Source organism: Mya arenaria, chromosome 3 (assembly GCF_026914265.1).
Source record: "Mya arenaria isolate MELC-2E11 chromosome 3, ASM2691426v1".
NCBI lineage: Eukaryota > Metazoa > Mollusca > Bivalvia > Myida > Myidae > Mya > Mya arenaria.
In genome coordinates this window covers 12,015,639-12,035,975 of record NC_069124.1, presented here as the reverse complement: position 1 = coordinate 12,035,975, position 20,337 = coordinate 12,015,639, and the positions used below count along the sequence as shown (strand labels likewise).

Here is a 20,337-nt window from a genome sequence, read left to right as displayed (position 1 = left end):
GAACATGAATTTTATTATATCACGTGAATGAAAACCGAAAGTAGACATCTCAAGATATAATCATTAATTGATAGGTGTTTGCATGTATTCAAGTTTTAAACTTTAAACTTTTCTGAGAGTTTCTAAAAATTAAGACATTAACTTTGGTTAATCTATATTATGATAAAATGGTAAATTAGAAATATAAACAATATAAAATAGTACATCCCAACGGCCAGATTCGAGTCTGTGCACACGAATCATATGCCTTTTGTTTTGATCATGAAGTCAAATAATTGCGCCTTTTTTCATGCATTTTTTTTCTGATTGTCTTAATGTAAAATCAGTCTCTCACAATAGAAACATACAAATGCATATGCCACGTTTATAAACTTATCAAAATCCTTTTAATGGGGTACACAAACAAAGAAGAATTCATCTAATGCATAGTTAGTGGGGCAGTTAGTAACTTACTAGCTAGTTAACGTAATAAGATACGTGTTACCACTTAGCTATAAATGCACTCTAGATTCAGGCGCTAACAGGTTATCTAGTTATGGTTTGCGAATTCCATTAAATAAGTATTATACTAACTTGTTAACGTAATTATATTCGTGTTACCAAATATTAAGTGAAATTCGGAACCCATAACTAAATAACCAGTTACTGCAATAAGCCAAAACTGCATGTATAGCTAAGTGGTAACATGAATCTTATTATGTTAACCAGTTACTTATTAAGTGAAATTCGTAAACAATAAGTAGAAAACCAGTTGTATAAATCTATTTATAGATAAGTGGTTACACGAATGGTAATGCATCTGTAAACACTTATATTATAATTAGTTTACAATTAGTTTTGCTGTGTGCTTCATATTGTTAGTACACTGTTATAATATGTAATTTAAGTTTATACTTCTTCATAGAGTTTATGTACAACCAAAATGTCTGTCTGTGAAATGACTTTTATACTGACGTCCTTTATTATTGCCTGTAATGTTTTGCAGAACATATATCTATCGAATATATCAATTGGTGTATAGTGAAAACACCTCTACATAGGAGGTTTGTCTTGTTGACAATCCGTTGATATAATCCGTTTTACATTAGTGGATAAAACATGGTAATGCTTATGCATAGGATCATTCATGGTAAATCTGGGTGACGTGTGTATTTTCGGTTTTAGTTTTTAAGCCGCGATTGCGCGATGAATCGCTTTTCCATGTTAGTCTTTAGGCAGATTAGTTTCGCGTCACAGACCCATTTAATGCATAATAAGTTATTTAATTATCTCAACATTTTGTATATTTTATCTGCTCCTGGATTCATGTCATAAGTAACGACTGAGTTTTAACGTATTGTGTCATTAATGTATATAGTGTTTAAACACAGATCATATATAACATACATCTTTGCTTTAAAAAAAGAGTGTTTGATAAAGAAAATATTAGACAAACTGTTTTGAGCTTATGACACTTAACATCTCTTATATATTTTGACAATAAGTCTTCGATTTATAAATTGGACCGGAACGCATATTATCCACTCATTTTCCTTTGGTATATTTTTTTAATAATCCAACATTTTGATAATAGTTTACTGTTTATAGTAGCATACTTTTAAATCATTATGATACATATCGTTCTTAAAAACTTTAATTTAAAAAACAAGGTCCATGCCATTAAACAGATAAGTTATTATTTCCACCATGCTCCATGATTTAACGCTGGGTTCAGCCTTAATGTCATTTACTCCTTGAGCAATTCCTTTCCCTCTAAGACCATCATTTGCCTTCCTGGTACACGCATGCCTTGTATTTTACAATTTGACATTGTCCGTACTTCTACATTTTACACTCATTATAAATTGATTCCAAATTAATAATTACTCGTCCATTTTTTGTCACCGCCTTTGAAAATCATCCAATTGTTTATAAATAAATTATTATTAAAAACAAGCTACAAGTTATGTACTTTCAAGAGGACTTTTAAACTGATTTAATACAGATCATTTAATGATTTTGCACGTAAATACGATATGCAATTTCAAATTGTGGTTTTCTAGTGAAATTCATATAATGATAATGCCACTGAACTCGACCTTTATATCAAAAGGGCTACACACCGTATGATAAAATAGCGAAAAATAAAATAATTGTCGAAACTGACATAAACTTGGTATCTATGTGTACAACGCATTGTAACTAACTAATTGAAGTACGACATAGTTTACAATTAATTTATTTGTCGCAGTTTCTTTCGTTTGTTTTCATTAAAAAAGATTACTAGGTATGTATACCTAGTAGAATTCATTCTTATGCGTGAGTGGCGACGATGTTATCACGCTATATTACCCATGTTAAATATATAGCTTAAATAGCCCAACGGTTAGTGTAAACCTTCGTAACACAGTGGAAACAACATTGGACTGAAATTTTGGCCACACCGGTTAGAACACGGTCCCCGACTCAATTTTCTTTTACAATTATGATATCAAAGAGTAAAACATTTTATCAAATAATTGTCCTGAGATTCGTAACAGATTTTTTTTTTCTTTTTGGTGCCAATCTGGTGTAAAGTCCCTTTAAAATAATACTTGTAACTGAGGCTTGGCTTTTTCTTTAAACACGAGATGAAACGGGTTTTAATTCGCAGAATCAAAGTCAGCCCATTTCTTTACAATTATAAAAAAGCACAACAAAGCAGGCATATAATAAGTACATTTTTGTAATGTAAACTGAAATCGTTGATAATAACGATTTGGGTATCATATGACGCACAACTACGAGTCAAAGAAATGAAAACATCTGGATCTAATAATATTGAAATGGATGGCTAACATGATGTGTATCAACCTGTTATAAGACAACGGCTAGATATAGCGTAAAACACTGTAATTGGTAAACTTGATGTTGCAAGTAATTTAACATACACAATAATAGTTTTTTCGTGTCTGTGTATTGGAAGTTCACAAATATGATTTTATCACCAATATAGAGCTCTTACTCAGTTTTCACCAATGTGTATACCTAAACATTTACCATTGACGATTATTTAATGTTGTGTAATGTTCTTTCTTTGTTTGTTGTGTTTTGTTGTTGTTCTTTTGGTGGTAAACACAATCTTGACTAATAATTACGCTACATGGCGTGACCGTGTAGTGTTCATTATTTAGTTTAAACGTATGCTGATTCATTTGAACATATTTCCACCAAACCATTGTAACTGATTTCAAACATGTTGCAATTTAATCCCTGAACTATGCCTTTGCTCAGAATCTGGCCTTTAAAAACATTGCCGGCCAAACAGAAAACTCCACATATTGACTTCTTTGTATAGTCCTTGTATACATTCTTTTCAAACGTTTCTCTCCTCCCTCGATTTGCTTCTGCACTATCGAAGGGAAACAAAGTGTGGCCGTCTTTTAGCATATCGTTATTATCAAGTATGCTGTTTGTTCATGTGGATTATGCATTAATGTATAACGGCATATTTTTTTGCCTGCTTCAAAAGGCTGTTTATCTCTTTCAGTAAGTTCACTTTGTTGAATAGGTGATCAAGAATATTCGCTACCTTCTTCTTTCATCACAGTTTTTCGCTCCTTAATCGGTTTCCACCTACATCACTCAAGAAATACGGGTGGATCGCTTGCATTCACAAGCAAGGAAATCTTAATATACACATGGAAGTTACTAAAGTGTTTATGCAATCAAATATAATTAAAAATAACAATTTGGGCTGAGCAACGTTAAAGGACATTGCCATTGAGACGACCTTCCACGTTTCGACATACCAATGACTATTGGTTGTGTTGAATCAAGACGCCACATTCTTCTGATCTACATATTGTCAACGTTTTGTTTGGAAACCCCTCGTACTACGAAGGATACTCTAATGTTTACTACAAATGAGTTATCGTCTTTTGTTTAAAACCAGTTTTCATGTAAACGATAAAGCATTTTAAGAACACGTATTCAGCGTTTATTGATTAAGTAAGCATACAAGTCAAGTTTTGTCACATTGAAAGTACTTTTCTTTAATAATTTTAGATGAACCAAGTCATTAATGTGGTTCTAGTATGTCTCAAATGATACAAGACAACTATTCAATCATATGGATTTAGTCTGTAAAGATTTTGTGAAACTATATTGTGCCAGCCACATTCACATACGTCTTCAAAGTTGTAAAGATACATATTCTATCATCATCTCCTTTCAATATTTATTTACAATGTGTATGCTTATCTTGGGTCAATAAGTATCTACCAATTAGTCATATTGTTTATACGATATCGGTCGACTGCCTCCACTCCCATCGATGATCATCATCTGATACCATTTTGTCTTCGGCACATTGAGCAATTCCCTTGGTCAACACCGGACCGTTATCGTGTAGATACATCACTGGCCACACGAAAAACTCGACGTATTTCCCTCGAACAGTGTATTCTTTGAACAGTTCTTTGTTGAAATCCAGCCTATCTTTAAGATCCAATGTACTTTTCGTTTTGCTCTCATCACCTTCGGCGTTGACAGTTACTTGTCTAAATACACCAGAGTGTTCATCCTGTTTCAAATGGTAGTCTGGTGTGCATGGCACCCAGCCAGGACAGTCAACGACTATCGGTAGATCGCTCGCGTTCATCAGCAAACTCAACTTTACGCAACTGGATACGTACTCTTTCATTTCACAACTTGTCAAAACAGGCCGGATACTTGCGTTCTTGCAGAAACCACAAAGATAGGTATCAAATCTCTGTAATGAACAAAATAAGTTTCTATTAATTACATCTATGCACTACTAGATTTCTATTTGTATGTTCTTGACCTTTGGTATAAATGTCTTTATATTTTGAGGTCATTAAGATTATTTCTTCGAGTAAGAATACAATATCACTAAATATAACAATATACCTTTTCAATTTCAGTAAGGAGTCGAGGAACCATTGCCTTCCTGCCATCTTTTAACGCCTTTTTCAAAGCTTGGCTGTTGGGCAAATTCTGAAAAATTAAGAAGGGGTAAACGTTTGCTTATTGTCATATTACATTTTGATTTAAAACTAGCGTAAAAGAAGTATTTGACTCACCTCGTCCAAATACCATCCTGTAACTAACTGCCAGTTGGTATCAAATTCCGTTTTGCAAAATGTAAATGATTCCTAAAAAAACACACAAAATATTGTTTATAAAACTGTGTTGATGCCAAGTTGAAAGCAACGCTTCTGAACGTAAGTATGTTTCTTCTTACAAGTACATTAATAAATGTTCATCTCGGTGCTCATTCAAGTTAATTCGTTTGTATAGTTTTACCATAAAAACATCGAGAAGGAAATCTATTATTTGTTTGTCCTTGACTTCAGATTTCTCCAATACTGTGTAAAGGGCAGTCCATTCATTGTCGTACAGCTCACTGAACATCTCAGCCAGCTTTGTGGGTCTGTTAGGATCGTTTAAATCCGCGATATTTGGATTGTTGTCCCTGAGCTTTACTGAGATAACCTCGCTCAATCTGCAATGGTATATATTTATTAACGACACTTTGCCAGTGAATCTCATGCTGACCTTATCTAAAGATTAGTCACACAACTGTAAACTTAAAATCGCTTACAGGTTCGACCCCCTCTCTCCAGATTAACCCCTTACGGTTTACCTCATATCTAGTAGCAATGAACATATGCCTATAACCCATAACCTAGACACTTGTTAACATTTACCCTTTCGTTTGGTGCCTAGAGTTGGATTACAGGTGGCACCAAAAGGTAATCTTGCATAAGCTTGATAATGAACTTTCCGTCAAAGTTATTTGCCACACAACTTTCCACTTACCTAGTTAGAGCATCTTGCTTTTCCATCTCTGCCTGACGTTTTTCTTGTGAAAGTTTTCGAACGTTGTCTTTTAGATCATGTATCTCATTGTCTTTCTGATCCAGTTGTACCTGCATACTAACTATTTCGAAATTGGCCAAGCCACTTTCAGACTTGATAGATTGTAGTTCTCCATTTTCCTCATTGTAGGAAGGTTTGTTGGACTTGGCATAGCGTTTACTAAAAAAATGAATACTCTAACTACTTTTTAGATAGAATAACCAAGAGCAAGCAGAATGCTTTCGGTAATAATTTTCATAACTGTGAAAATGTTAAGGACTGTAAACAATCCTGTAAGTTTAGATAAATCACAGTGTAGATACAAGTAAATGTTGGTTAATAACTACTTATACTTAAGTAATGTTAACAAAATTAAACAACAATATGTCCTGAATGACAAATGTAAATCACGAGAAGCAATCCTGAAAAATTAACATAGTTTCTAGGATTGGCGTTTAATAAGATGCTGGTTTTTTTTTATTAACTGTTACAAATACTTAACATGGTCTTTGTTAAAGTTTGATTTTTGTATTGCAAAGGAAGCCATTTAAGGTTCGCTCATCTATACGTGCATGCAACAAACGCTAGTATGTTCATATTTTACAAACAAAAACATATAATGAACAATTAAACATTTACTTTAAATATTTCCAGAGTTTTGTCAACCGTCCACAGCAACAAATAAACGCAATGCACTCCAAGCAGTCTGAAAAAGTATTAACATCACATACAAGTGTGCAACATATACCAGTTCTCAATAATTGATATTGCATTTGTTCTTTCTTCGAATTTCTGACGAATGGTCAGAGGGCAGAAAAAGCAAAATTTGGGTTTGCCTAAAATCTTCAAGCTGTCCAATTACCACTTACCAAACCGAGGCAGTCCTCTGTCCAAAATCGTTTTGGCACTTTCATTAACAAAAAGGACGCCTAAACAGACAAAGTAGAATTAATTGTGATACAATAGAGTACTGTATTCTATATTTTAAACATTGTTTACCGAGTATAAATGGCTTTCTTGGAACCTAAGATTGTATACGGCATTGGCCCAACGTTATTGTATTTATAATAATGTCATATATAATGTTCTACAGCAAAAGGAGGAGCCCAAAATAAGCGCACAGCCCAAACGATGCCTTTTATTATTTGTAAAACGTTACAAATATTTAATGTAATGTGGTGGTAGAAGAAGTAGTAGTAGTAGCAGCAGTACACAAAAATTATATGCGTTTGTGTTTTTTCCATGAAAGTCAAATGAGTAATTAATATCATTATCATTACTATCTTGTGCCAAATGTTGTTTCATAACGATCATAAAATTAATATATAATACACACTCTAGGGTAAGGATTATTTACTGGTCAGTAATCTTTGAGTAGGGGGTATTTTCTCTCTGTGTGGTGGAGGGGGGGGTCAGTACTAGTGGGGGTAGTTTTTCTACATAGAAATATGGCCCGTGGTCAGTTTATATGAGGTTATAGTTTTTGTAACATCAGACTACATGTCGCAATGAGCATGTCTTCGAAGATTACTGAAATAACAAATATTTGTCGATGACATTTCCTGATTTGTTTATTTTTAGAAATTCAATAATTGTGTCATTTACTTTTGACTACAAACTATAATCAGCAACCAAGCTTTCTATCGAAAATAAAGAGCGGAAATATAAATACATTATTCTAATTGTTTCATGCTAGATCGACACGGTCCTATATACTCATGCAAGATCGACACGGTTCTAAATACTCATGCAAGATCGACACGGTCCTTTATACTCATGCAAGATCGACACGGTCCTATATACTCATGCAAGATCGACACGGTCCTATATACTCATGCAAGATCGACACGGTCCTTTATACTCATGCAAGATCAACATGGTCCTAAATTCATAAAAGATCGACACGGTCCTATATACTTATGCGAGATCGACACGGTCCTATAAACTCATGCGAGATCAACACTGTCCTATAAACTCATGCAAAATTGACACGGTCCTATATACTCATGCGAGATCGACACGGTCCTATAAACTCATGCAAGATTGACAGGGTCCTGTAAACTCATGCGAGATCGACACGGCCCTAGTTACTCATGCGAGATCGTCACAGTGCTATAAACTCATGCAAGATTGACACGGTCCTCTATACACATGCAAGATCGACACGGTCCTATAAACTCATGCGAGATCGACAAGGTCTTATATATTCATGCAAGATCGACGCGGTCCTCTATACTCATGCAACATCGACACGGTGCTATAAATTCATGCAAGATTTATACGGTCATCTATACTCCTGTAAGATCGACATGGTTCTCTATTCCCATGCAAGATCGGCACGGTCCTATAAACCCATACAAGATCGACACGGTCCTATAAACTCATGCAAGATAGACACGGTCCGATATACTCATGCGAGATCGACACGGTCCTATATACGCATGCAAGATCGACACGGTCTTATATACTCATGCAAGATCGACACGGTCCTTTATACTCATGCAATATCAACATGGTCCTAAATTCATAAAAGATCGACACGGTCCTATATACTTATGCGAGATCGACACGGTCCTATAAACTCATGCGAGATCAACACTGTCCTATAAACTGATGCAAGATTGACACGGTCCTATATACTCATGCGAGATCGACACGGTCCTATAAACTCATGCAAGATTGACAGGGTCCTGTTAACTCATGCGAGATCGACACGGCCCTAGTTACTCATGCGAGATCGTCACAGTGCTATAAACTCATGCAAGATTGACACGGTCCTCTATACACATGCAAGATCGACACGGTCCTATAAACTCATGCGAGATCGACACGGTCTTATATATTCATGCAAGATCGACGCGGTCCTATATACTCATGCAACATCGACACGGTGCTATAAATTCATGCAAGATTTATACGGTCATCTATACTCCTGTAAGATCGACATGGTTCTCTATTCCCATGCAAGATCGGCACGGTCCTATAAACCCATACAAGATCGACACGGTCCTATAAACTCATGCAAGATAGACACGGTCCGATATACTCATGCGAGATCGACACGGTCCTATATACGCATGCGAGATCGACACGGTCCTATATGCTCATGCGAGATCGACACGGTCCTATATACTCATGCGAGATCAACACGGTCCTATATACACATGCAAGATCGACACAGTCCTATATACTCATGCGAAATCGACACGGTCCTATATACACATGCAAGATTGACACGGTCCTATATACCCATGCGAGATCAGTACGGTCCTATATACTCATGCGAGATCAACACTGTCCTATATACTCATGTGAGATCGACACGGTCCTATATACTCATGCGAGATCAACACTGTCCTATATACCCATGCGAGATCAACACTGTCCTATATACTCATGCGAAATCAACACTGTCCTATATACTCATGCGAGATCAACACTGTCCTATATACTCATGCGAGATCGACACGGTCCTATATACTCATGCGAGATCGACACGGTCCTATATACTCATGCAAGATCGACACGGTCCTATATACTCATGCGAGATCGACACGGTCCTATATACTCATGCAAGATCGACACGGTCCTATATACTCATGCGAGATCAACACGGTCCTATATACTCATGCGAGATCAACACGGTCCTATATACTCATGCAAGATCGACACAGTCCTATATACTCATGCGAGATCAACACGGTCCTATATACTCATGCGAGATCAACACGGTCCTATATACACATGCGAGATCGACACAGTCCTATATACTCATGCGAGATCGACACGGTCCTATATACTCATGCGAGATCGACACGGTCCTATATACTCATGCGAGATCGACACGGTCCTATATACTCATGCGAGATCGACACGGTCCTATATACTCATGCGAGATCGACACTGTCCTATATACTCATGCGAGATCAACACTGTCCTCTATACTAATGATTTTTGATCGCATATCTCACTCCGCAGAACGTTATAGTGATAGTGTTATTTAACAAATGTTAATTTTGATTATAAGTTCACAATGTCCGTCGTCCGTTTAAATCAAACATGCTATTGCCTTAATTCATGACTAACTCATTCCATATCGACCCGGATATTAACATTTGCTAATTTATCAATTATATCATTAAAAAGGTAGTTTTGATGTAATGTTTCAATATTGTTTGTGAGGTACATACAGAAGAAATCGACATAGTGAATGAATAATTGATTTATCGGAATGAAATGTCATTTATCAAACAACTTTCTGATATACATTTATACTATAAACATAATACACATTGATAATTCAGTACAATGACACATATCAGATAAACATGACAACCTTGAACATGAGTACTTTAGTAAATAAGAAAAACAAACAACCTTGGAAACATTTGCAAACATAGCGTCTGATCCTCATGTCCCCTGTTGAACCCGTTTCGGAAACGGGAACTCTCTGGTATTTGTGCCCTGCCGTTCCCATTTAGTAAATCGAAAGAGGAAGTAAATTACAACTTGACAGCTTCGTCCCCCGTCTAAAGTAATTGAAGATATGGCGTCTGTTTATCTCCCTTTACGATTTATCAATTTAATGCTTAATGTATATGTTAAGATATGTGAACGTCTTCATAAATCAAGTCAACAGTTTATTGAGTAATTAAAGGCCACTGGCTTAAAATACATAACATACAAGAAAGGCATGAGTTGTGTCAGGGTAATTAATCGATACAAGCAAAGTGTAAATAAAAATCTTGGTTACTTCCCCTTAATCTTAACCATTAATGTTCAGAAAGATCTGGTATACATAATAAGCTAGTTTTTGTAAATGTTCATAATATACGCTAAACATAAATATCAACACTGACGGACAAGCAACGTGCTTATATACAAGCACAAGATAACAAAACATAAGCAACTTAAAATGAGGTACATTAATTTTACAATTATTTTGATTAATACATAAAAAAAGAAAAAAAAAACTGGCATCGAAAGCAGAAAACAATGTAGAACAGCGAAGGTGAGCTATGATATTTTCCTTTTTTTCATGTGTTCGAATGAATGAGGTACAAGATACAAAAGACGAAAAAAATATAATAATAATAATAATAATAATAATAATAATAATAATAATAATCATTATAATAATAATAATGATAATAATAATACTTATAATAATAATATACTAATACTAATTATTATTATTATTATTATTATTATTATTATTATTATTATTATTATTATTATATTTGCTATTATTATTATTATTATATTTTTTTATAATAATAATAATAATAATAATAATAATAATAATAATAATAATAATAATAATAATGATAATAATAACTTATAATAATAATATACTAATACTAATTATTATTATTATTATTATTATTATTATTATTATGTTAAAAAAATATAATAATACCAATCTCAGTCATCTCAATAACACATATATTTAACTCCAGTCTTTGTTTTGAACACTCCACACTTTACACATAGATAAACTTATGCCCGAGCGTACCCAAAACTTGGATGATATGCAGGATTATCTAGTGCATGTTAAAACCGTTATATTCATTTCAGAGTTGACCAGTTCTAATCGTATCATTTCAGAACACAAAGCCGAAGGAAATATAATTTTCTTAGTTTGAATGGAATGAATAAGAAGAAAATTAATTTCCCTTTATTGAAAGTAATGTCCGATAGGTGGCGTTCATAGTTTCATGTTGCACGAGGAGTTTTGGCGCTGAAAGTCAAACAGCTTTGGACATTTGACTGAGTAACAGCGTTTTGTTTAAGTTGAAATTTGATGGATCTGATATGTGTGTAAAATGTTTACATTTTCTTACATATATTGTTAGTTAATGATATTATCGAGTGACTTAAAAAAAATATGTTATATTTAATTGTATATGTAATGTTGTATGTTATGATGCACATCAGTCAATGTCCACTGCATTTCAATATTTGAAATAATTGAATTTTTGAAATGATATTGTCTTGTTTGTTATTTCTAAGTAGTCGTTGAGGACATGGAGTGGGTTATTGGAACAACCCTTTTCAAAACGCACTTGTATGCGAAGTTGTAAAGGTAAACATTAATCAGAGAAATACTGTTTAACTTTTTGGGGACCGCACAGAGGTGTTGCGACCCACTGTGATGTTATAAATCACTTCAATGCAGATATCTATGTATACATGTTAACATTTTATTTATGGCAGACGCTCATAAATACATCCAGGTATTAATTTGTGTAGCCAATCTTGTTTACTTTAAAAAATGACTCAAATAACTCCGCTTGATTTTCCTATATTTTCAAGTACATACAAATCACTCGGATATTATGTGTTGGCGATTTGGGGAAAAGTTAGCATAAATGTGTAGCATAAGGTCTAAGAAATGTTGTAGAACTTTTGAAACAGTAAACAATATGACAATGGAAATGAAAATATCGTCGGGTAATGTGACTTTCGCGGTGATATCCTCGACGCAACCCATCATATTTTCATTGATTTTTTTTTCAAATATTAGAAGCTATTGCTGTACAATAACTTTTCGTTATCGGAACAATTTTTCATAACTGTACATATAACTTTCATTTTCTGTTTACCGTTAATATTGGCGCATTAGTTAACACGTGGTTGTATTAATCGAACCTCATTTGCCAATCAGCGGATTTGAGCGTACGTATATAACCTCAATCGATAGCCAAGCAGCATCTTCAGAAAGACTAAGGCGAATAATAAGGTCGGTGTATACACACAAATTCTCATTCTGATTCTAACGAGTACATTTTTTTATAACAATTAAATAAGAAAAACTATTATTGAATTATTGCATATTATAAGCGAGATATTATAATCAAAGGAATCAACAAAAGCCATTTTCTTTGTAAACGCTTGTACGGAAATTTCCTTGTTATGATACTAACTATAACAATCTATTTCTAAAAATGTGATAAAGAACTGTTATTTATTTATTGCTTATTAATAATAAGCAATAAATAAATAACATATTTTTTATCATTTTTTCTTTGATAATAATATTTCGCTAAGGCCACAACAAATTGATCATTTGTTCGTCGGATTTGCCGCACCTAAAATTCGAAAAACGAAAAAAAAAAAACAACTTTTTTTTTGCGCCCGCACTTACTATTTGGCCGCGCATATTATTTTTTTTGTTTACTTCTGAATTTCCTCTATCTTCTGAAGTTATTTTACTAAGAATTTAATCCTTCAACGTCAACTTCGCCATTAAACATCAATTTATAAGCACAAATAAGAAAACAATTGGTTTTAAGACAATGACTGTACTGATTCTGAGACAAACATTAAGAAAGTTGTCAAAACAGTCAATCTGTGAGAGTGCAGTTTTAAGACAGAATATGATGTTAAAACAACATCTGGATATGTTTTTTAGATATTTTTTAAAAACAATTTGGAGAGTTATAGTTTGGGGGAGTGGGGTTCTATGGAGTGGGGGGGGGGGGGGGGTTGGGGGTTAGTGGTAACAACGCGCAGACACCTGTGGTGCATACCAGACAACCAGAAACGATTGACAGGTCATATTTGAGTACGTTCATGTTTCAATTTGACCTATTTGAAGCTAAAATATAAATTGTAACAACATGATGTTTATAATGGGTGTAAGTTCATTCAATCAAATGGAAATCTCCCTTAAATTCCTCTAATCGTCGAGTATTCATCGCATGCAGTGACGAATCTTGCATATCTCACGGCCATTACTCGATGATCATTGACCGCCGTCTGCGCATGCGCAGTATGGTAAGTCTGACCTATTTCACGGGTCTTAAGAATTTCATGCCACACCGGGTAACCGCAAAACAGCCGATATTTGTTGACAGTCTTTTTCGGGAATATTTTGCAGGACGCACCGTTGTTATTTATTTCCGGTATTAATTTTCGGGTTACTTTCAGTTTTCGTAATGTAAAATACACGTTTTAAATGAAAATCAGTGTCAAAGTCAATGGATTACAGTCTTCAGTAAACAACAACAGTTTTACAGCGTCGAAGTCAATAATTATCTATGTGTGTTTTAAGTAATTCATTGTTTTGTACTCAAAATTTTGTGTTAAATAATAACTAAATCGGATTTTGAGTGCAAAACTTATATTAAAATACACGGACACACGACTTAACACAATTGAACATGTTTTGGTGAGTTATTTTTTAAATTTTCTAAAATGCATTTCTCAGTTTTCATATAATCATAATCGTTATAAACAGATAAAAATAGTAGGACTTGTAAATGTTTTAGAAACAGCCTGTACATTGAATTTATGAACCAGTCAATCCACGCCCCCTCCCCCCCCCCCCCAGGTCCTGGGGTTTACCAGGGATAGTCGGGGAAATGGGCCAAGTTTTTACCTTCCAGGTGGCCCCACAGTGCCGGGTGAATGCAGTGGATATACCCGGGGTTGGCTGGACTGAAAATCAAAGTCCCCGCTATTCCCTGGACCTTGGGGCGTGGTTACAATTGACTAGTGCATTACATACACATGGACAGTATAAAAAAACATCAGTAAAATCAGAAAATAAAACCTTTTATAAGTAAAATGACTGTTTTAATTTTCTCAATTCTTCGTTTTTATCCACTTGTATTCTTTGATCCATTTGTATAAAATGGCCTGTAATTAAAGTGGCCTGTTTCTTATGGGCATTGGTTTATACTATTTTTTTTAGCTCGATTGTGACGAAAGCTGATAGCTTATAGAATCACTCTCGAGTCCGTTTCCTGGGCAGAAACCAGTACTGTGTCCGTTTTTTGAGAAGCTATGAGAAAGTACCCCTGGTGGGGATCGAACCCACAACCTCTTAGGTGAGAGGCGGACACCTATACCACTAGACCACTCTTACCCTCTTATGGGCATTGAAGCTATGGAGGCCGACATGATATTCTTTTTCATGGCACGGACCTATAAACCATAGGTTCGGGGTAAAGGCGGGTTCTTTAAAGGGAAATATCTTTATTCCACCACCTGCTCTAATATAATGACTGGTGCCACATTTGCAGATTTGTTTGATACTGCTTCATTTATGTTGTCCCGCAATTTAATCCACAGTGTCTTTTTTAGATATGTTCTCTGTGTTATTTACATTTTCAATCTTCTGAAATGTCAAAGTCACTAGTAGTTGACACCAATTTAATCATGTGCTTCAAGAGGTTCAAATTTAGACCTGACCCAATATTTAGAAATGCTCAAATCATGAATAACTCTTACAAGTCTAAAATGTTTTTTTTGTAATAGTAAGTTACGGAATGAATACAATAGTTTTCTTTTTGGTCTTCGAATAATTGTATGTTACTATGAGGAATGTTGTCTTTACAATAATCCACGTTTAAATTGAAGTTAATAGTAAAGCACCGGACCTTATTGCCATTTGTTAAATATTGAGAGGGATTTTCATGTCACTGTGATACAATCAAAAACTTTTCATTAATAACTGAACCTATGTTTGCAATTAGAAAGCATTTCTTGACATAATTGTATGATAAATTTGGTAACAAATATACTTTTTAATTTTTCGCCTTGCGCTCGCCTCTGATTTGCCTTAAATTAAAAAAAAAGTATTTTTTTTTTTTTCGCTCGCTCGCTCCTACTTTTTTTTGGCAAAATCCGTAGAACAAATGATCAATTTGTTGTGGCCTAAGTAATTATTAGCAAAATATTTATTATCAAAAAAAGTAACAAAAGTTGTTTTCCTTGGTAAAATCATCTACTCGCCAAGTGATACACATTGTTAAAGGGTATATTGATCGATCACTTTAGGCAGGTAATTATTATTCTAATGAAAGTAATACATTGGTTAAGACATTTATTAAGATACATTTCAATAGTTTAATTAACTAAGTAAATCCATGTGCTCGCCATATTAAAACAATCATGAAACAATATTCAAATGACAGTAAAAATATAAAAAGTGTGTGATTTATAAATTGCTATTTATAAAAGACGTTTATTAAGGTAGTGGGGTACGTTGCTCAACCAATTTTCGACGTTAAAATAAATATTTTCTAAATGTACTTAAAATTGGTCAGCATAAAGTGCTAAGCTTCCTTTAATCATTTACGCGAAACAAAATACCTTTCCGATGAAGGTAAGTGCAAAAATCGGCTATCTTATATGGCACCGTAATTTCTTTAATTTCATGGTAAATTGCGTCATCAAATATTTAAATCTCATCGAAAAAACATGTAAATTGCTATAAATATACAATGAAACAAGCATAATACGTTTTCATTTTCATATTTGCACACACAAGAAAGATAAATTAGAAATATCAGAAAAACTCGCATTTTTAATGTTCATTTTCTTCGTTTTTTAACGTACCCTTGCCGTCATCAACGTCAAAATAAGTGTTTAAGATGACGGCGGTCCACTTGGCTATTTTTTGATATGTTATAGCCAAATGTTCAAACTTTCAAAATGTAAAATAAAAAATTGAGATTTTCGGGCTAATTTTTGCAATATTAACCGTCACAATACAAACAACACGTAATGTCAAAAAGTAAACGACTTTATGTTCCGTTGAACGTCGACGTCATTGGTTATAATGAACTAGCATATTTAATCGTTAAACGTCTATATACTGACTACTACTACTACTAATAATGATAATAATAATAATGATAATAATTATAATGATAATAATAATAGTGCTAATAATAATGCTAATAATAATAATAATGCTTATAATAATGCTTATAATAATATAATAATAATAATAATAATAATAATAATAATAATAATAATAATAATAATAATAATAATAATAATAATAATAGAAATAATATTGATAATAATGCTTATAATAATGCTAATAATAATCCTAAGATTTTTTTAAAAATAATAATGCTAATAATAATGCTAATAATAATTATAACAACATTAATAATAATATTATTAATAATAATAATAATAATAATAATAATAATAATAATAATTGTTAAGATAATAATAATAGTGCTAATAATAATGCTAATAATAATAATAATGCTTAAAATAATGCTTATAATAATAATAATAATAATAATAATAATAATAATAATAATAATAATAATAAGAAGAAGAAGAAGAATAATAAGAATAATAAGAATAATAATAATTATAAAAATAATGATTATAATAATAATACTAATAATAATCATAATAATAATAATAATAATAATAATAATAATAATAAAAATAATAATAATAATAATAATAATAATAATAATATTGATAATAATGCTTATAATAATGCTAATAATAATGCTAATAAAAATAATAATAATAATGCTAACAATAATGCTAATAATAATAATAACAATATTAATAATAATAATAATAATAATATTATTATTATTATTATTATTATTATTATTATTATTATTATTATTATTATAATAATAATAATAATAATAATAATAATAATAATAATAATAATTGTTAAGAAAATATGTATCACAGTTGTTTTGTTTTTTAACAAAATTTCACATATATAATTCTGAAAAATAAGATGATAAAGCAGCGATTGGTTTTGCCGATTTAACTAATCTGTTTTTTAGTACTACAGATAGTCCATCGCACCAAGAACGGTGGTACGCTGTTTGGAGTAATTTCCCGTGCAGTCCAGTACCGGTCAATACTTTTGATGCGGATTTTGTTAATACCTTTGCAATGATATAAATATCATATGTCCGCAGGATGTTCTTTTCATTTTTAAGCCTGCTAAAATCTGCAGCTTCTGTGGTAAGGCGTCAACTGTTTGACGCAGGGAGGCGTCAACTGTTTGACGCAGGGCTCCGAGGGCGGCAACATCAGCTTCCGCTTTGTGAGCATTGAAGTCAATTTTCAATACGTTTTGCACGATAGCAGATAATTTGTAGCATGATTGTCCTGGAAAGATTGCTCTGCACAGCTTTAAACTATCCGCAAAACCATGAATATGCGAATGGCTTACACTACAACGCAGGAAGCTATTTATTAATACTCTAGTGTCAAAACCTGCATTGAGGGCTATCAGGACGGGGTTTTTAAATTTCTTCAACCACTCAGAAAACGTAGACAGGCCAGTAAACACGTCCGTAGACCCAACCGGTGTCATGTTATAAAACATTTCCTCTCCATGTATCTCGATTCCCGTAAGCGATGTAATGGTGTTTGGAATACGGCCACCGGCGGGTCTCATGTATGCCGAAAACGTGTCGCCGGAATCCAAATGCATAGCCGACAGCTGAATTTTGTCACTGTCGTGTGCTGGAATTACACAAAGAATTATTAAACGGGTATATAAAATACCTAGTTATAAGGACAATATATCTATACTACGCTGACTGAAGAACACGTTAATGTTGTTTTTTCTGGAAAATTGTAAGAAATGCTGAAAATTTTGGTACCTAATCCCGTGGTCTCAATGTCGAAAACTATGAGAGTATCCGGTTGCGGGGCAGACACAGACGGCCTTATACTTGGGGGAAGAAGTGGCGGTGGGATTTCAACTATGTCGTCCGGTGTGATGTCGTCTGCTGAATCGATTGCGGTTTCATATGTTTTCCCCTCGTGCACTTCAGCAGACGTGTCATTGCGAATCCGCTGTTCCTGTAAACAAAGCAAAAAATAAAACCACACATTTTCTAATGGTATACCCTTGAGGCATCCCGATAGGGCGCATGGCGCACGTACGTTTGTCAATCCAACGCTCGTCTACTTTTACCATATGTGAAAGGGCGAAATTGTTAAGAGATCCATTCGCTAGATTTATAAATGTATAGTTATACACTAATTAACATCGATGGGTTACACATGTGAATATCACGGGATTTAAAATCCTATAGGGAATATCCTTATTTGTAAGGGACGTATATGTACCATGTGTATGTGATGATTGAACTTTATAAACGTATCTACCTTTAGCTCGATACGACGCCTTTTCTGTTTTACAGTCCTGTGTTGTGTGGCGTTAAACTGGCGTTTCTTATCTAACTCCTGGCAACGTTTGTATTTACATCAAAGCATCGAGTTCCGGTTTTGTGATCACAAGCCTTGTATCGTTTTCCAGTCGGCACTGTGTTGTCAGCCAGACATGGCATGCATTTTATATGAAGAATACTCCCAAGACCGTATTTAGTTTCTGATGTTATGTTCGTAAGCGACAACTGTACCGCGCACTTGCAGCATTTTTTCAACCGTCTATTAAAATCTTTAACTCAACAACTCGTCTTCCTTCCAAGTTACACTCGCCTATCTTACGAATCTATACGAGGTTCTGCATCCGTTTCTTGGTGTTTTCTTTAGTAGACTTTCCATTTTTCTTGCGAATAATCATGTCTTCTGCTTAGTTGCATCGATCTTCTGCATTTGTATTTTGTATGACGTTGTTTCCGGTTTTATCGAGCACGTGCACGGTTTCGACAAAAACGCGCACTTGCTAACACAGATTGCACGTATCGGACTTTAGATCAGAAGGTCCCGGGTTTAATCCCCACTCGGAGCATCATTTGATGAGAGTACTGGTTATCATCCAGGAATGTTAAATGGTTATGATCTCATGTATATGATATATATCTTAAAAAAGTTATTTAACATTTTTATGTATAGGTGATGATCGCAAATTATAATATATCTTACCTTTACCAAAACGCATGCACGTGAATGTGCATAATCATGTGCAATCATTCATGCAACATATAAAATTAATCAATCATTAATGCAAATCTATCATAAAACATTTTGTTTTAGAAAAATCTATCATAAAACATTTTGTTTTAGAAAATCATATTTCCGTTGCATTTGCTAAATGCTATTTTAACATTTCTTTCTTGGTTATTGGACAACATACCGCCCTTTTTGCATTCAATTTTCAAAATATCAAAATTTAACGCCAGCATTACAACAACGTACATCAAAACAACGTTGACGTCAGCAACGTTAAACATATATTTTATTACATAACACGAAAGGCTGAATATCAGGCTATAAAATAATAGAAAAAAAATATAGGAAGTGCCGTGCATTTAAGGAAGTTATTTTCACTTCAAGGCCAGCCGTTGAACGTAAATATACGTGCACAACTATCTAATGACACTTAGCTTATCTTCTGCACATTAAATAATTTGCACATTTGTTGAAAATGCATATTGTATTAGTTATATAACTGTAGTAAAAACGTAAAAAGGGGCATCGTGTTAGATAGCGTCTTTTTGCACTAACCGACAACGCCGACATAAGTCATTTGGGCAAAAATGAGAAAAACATGCCTGACACATCACTCTGGCCAAATTTCAAAGAATTTGAAAGATATTTTATTTTTAACGTCAATTTTGACGGAGCAACGTACCCCACCACCTTAAGATATATTTCAAAAAAGTTTAACAAAGTGAATCCATGTGCTCGCAAAATTTTAACAATCGTGACTTGCATGACTAATACGTCACCCTAAGTTGTAAATTGTTCATTGCATTTTCTACAAAATACAACTTATTGTGGAGGAGGGTCGAA

At 33.7% G+C, this 20,337-nt stretch overlaps 1 protein-coding gene and 1 long non-coding RNA gene across 2 annotated transcripts; both read right to left on the bottom strand.

Moving 5' to 3' along the window:
• Window positions 1-2,686: 2,686 nt before the first annotated feature.
• On the bottom strand, window positions 2,687-10,376 carry LOC128228149 (uncharacterized). Its single transcript, XR_008259891.1, has 6 exons — window positions 10,219-10,376; window positions 6,481-6,547; window positions 5,803-6,021; window positions 5,064-5,485; window positions 4,891-4,977; window positions 2,687-4,732 (listed from the first exon to the last, which is right to left on the bottom strand). It is a non-coding gene; the product is annotated as an uncharacterized LOC128228149 (long non-coding RNA).
• A 7,127-nt stretch (window positions 10,377-17,503) lies between these two features.
• On the bottom strand, window positions 17,504-19,165 carry LOC128225673 (uncharacterized). Its single transcript, XM_052935581.1, has 4 exons — window positions 19,100-19,165; window positions 18,748-18,825; window positions 18,237-18,438; window positions 17,504-18,096 (listed from the first exon to the last, which is right to left on the bottom strand). The coding sequence occupies exons 1-4, from the start codon at window positions 19,163-19,165 to the stop codon at window positions 17,504-17,506; spliced, it is 939 nt and encodes a 312-aa protein (XP_052791541.1).
• Between the last annotated feature and the right edge of the window lie 1,172 nt (window positions 19,166-20,337).

Coding starts and splice junctions, on each gene's coding strand:
- LOC128225673 (XM_052935581.1), bottom strand. CDS start 19,165: ATGATTATTCGCAAGAAAAATGGAAAGTCTACTAAAGAAAACACCAAG. Junction 18,826..19,099: donor AGAAACGGATGCAGAACCTC/GTATAGATTCGT, acceptor AAACGTTGCCAG/GAGTTAGATAAGAAACGCCA. Junction 18,097..18,236: donor CATTGAGACCACGGGATTAG/GTACCAAAATTT, acceptor GTGTAATTCCAG/CACACGACAGTGACAAAATT.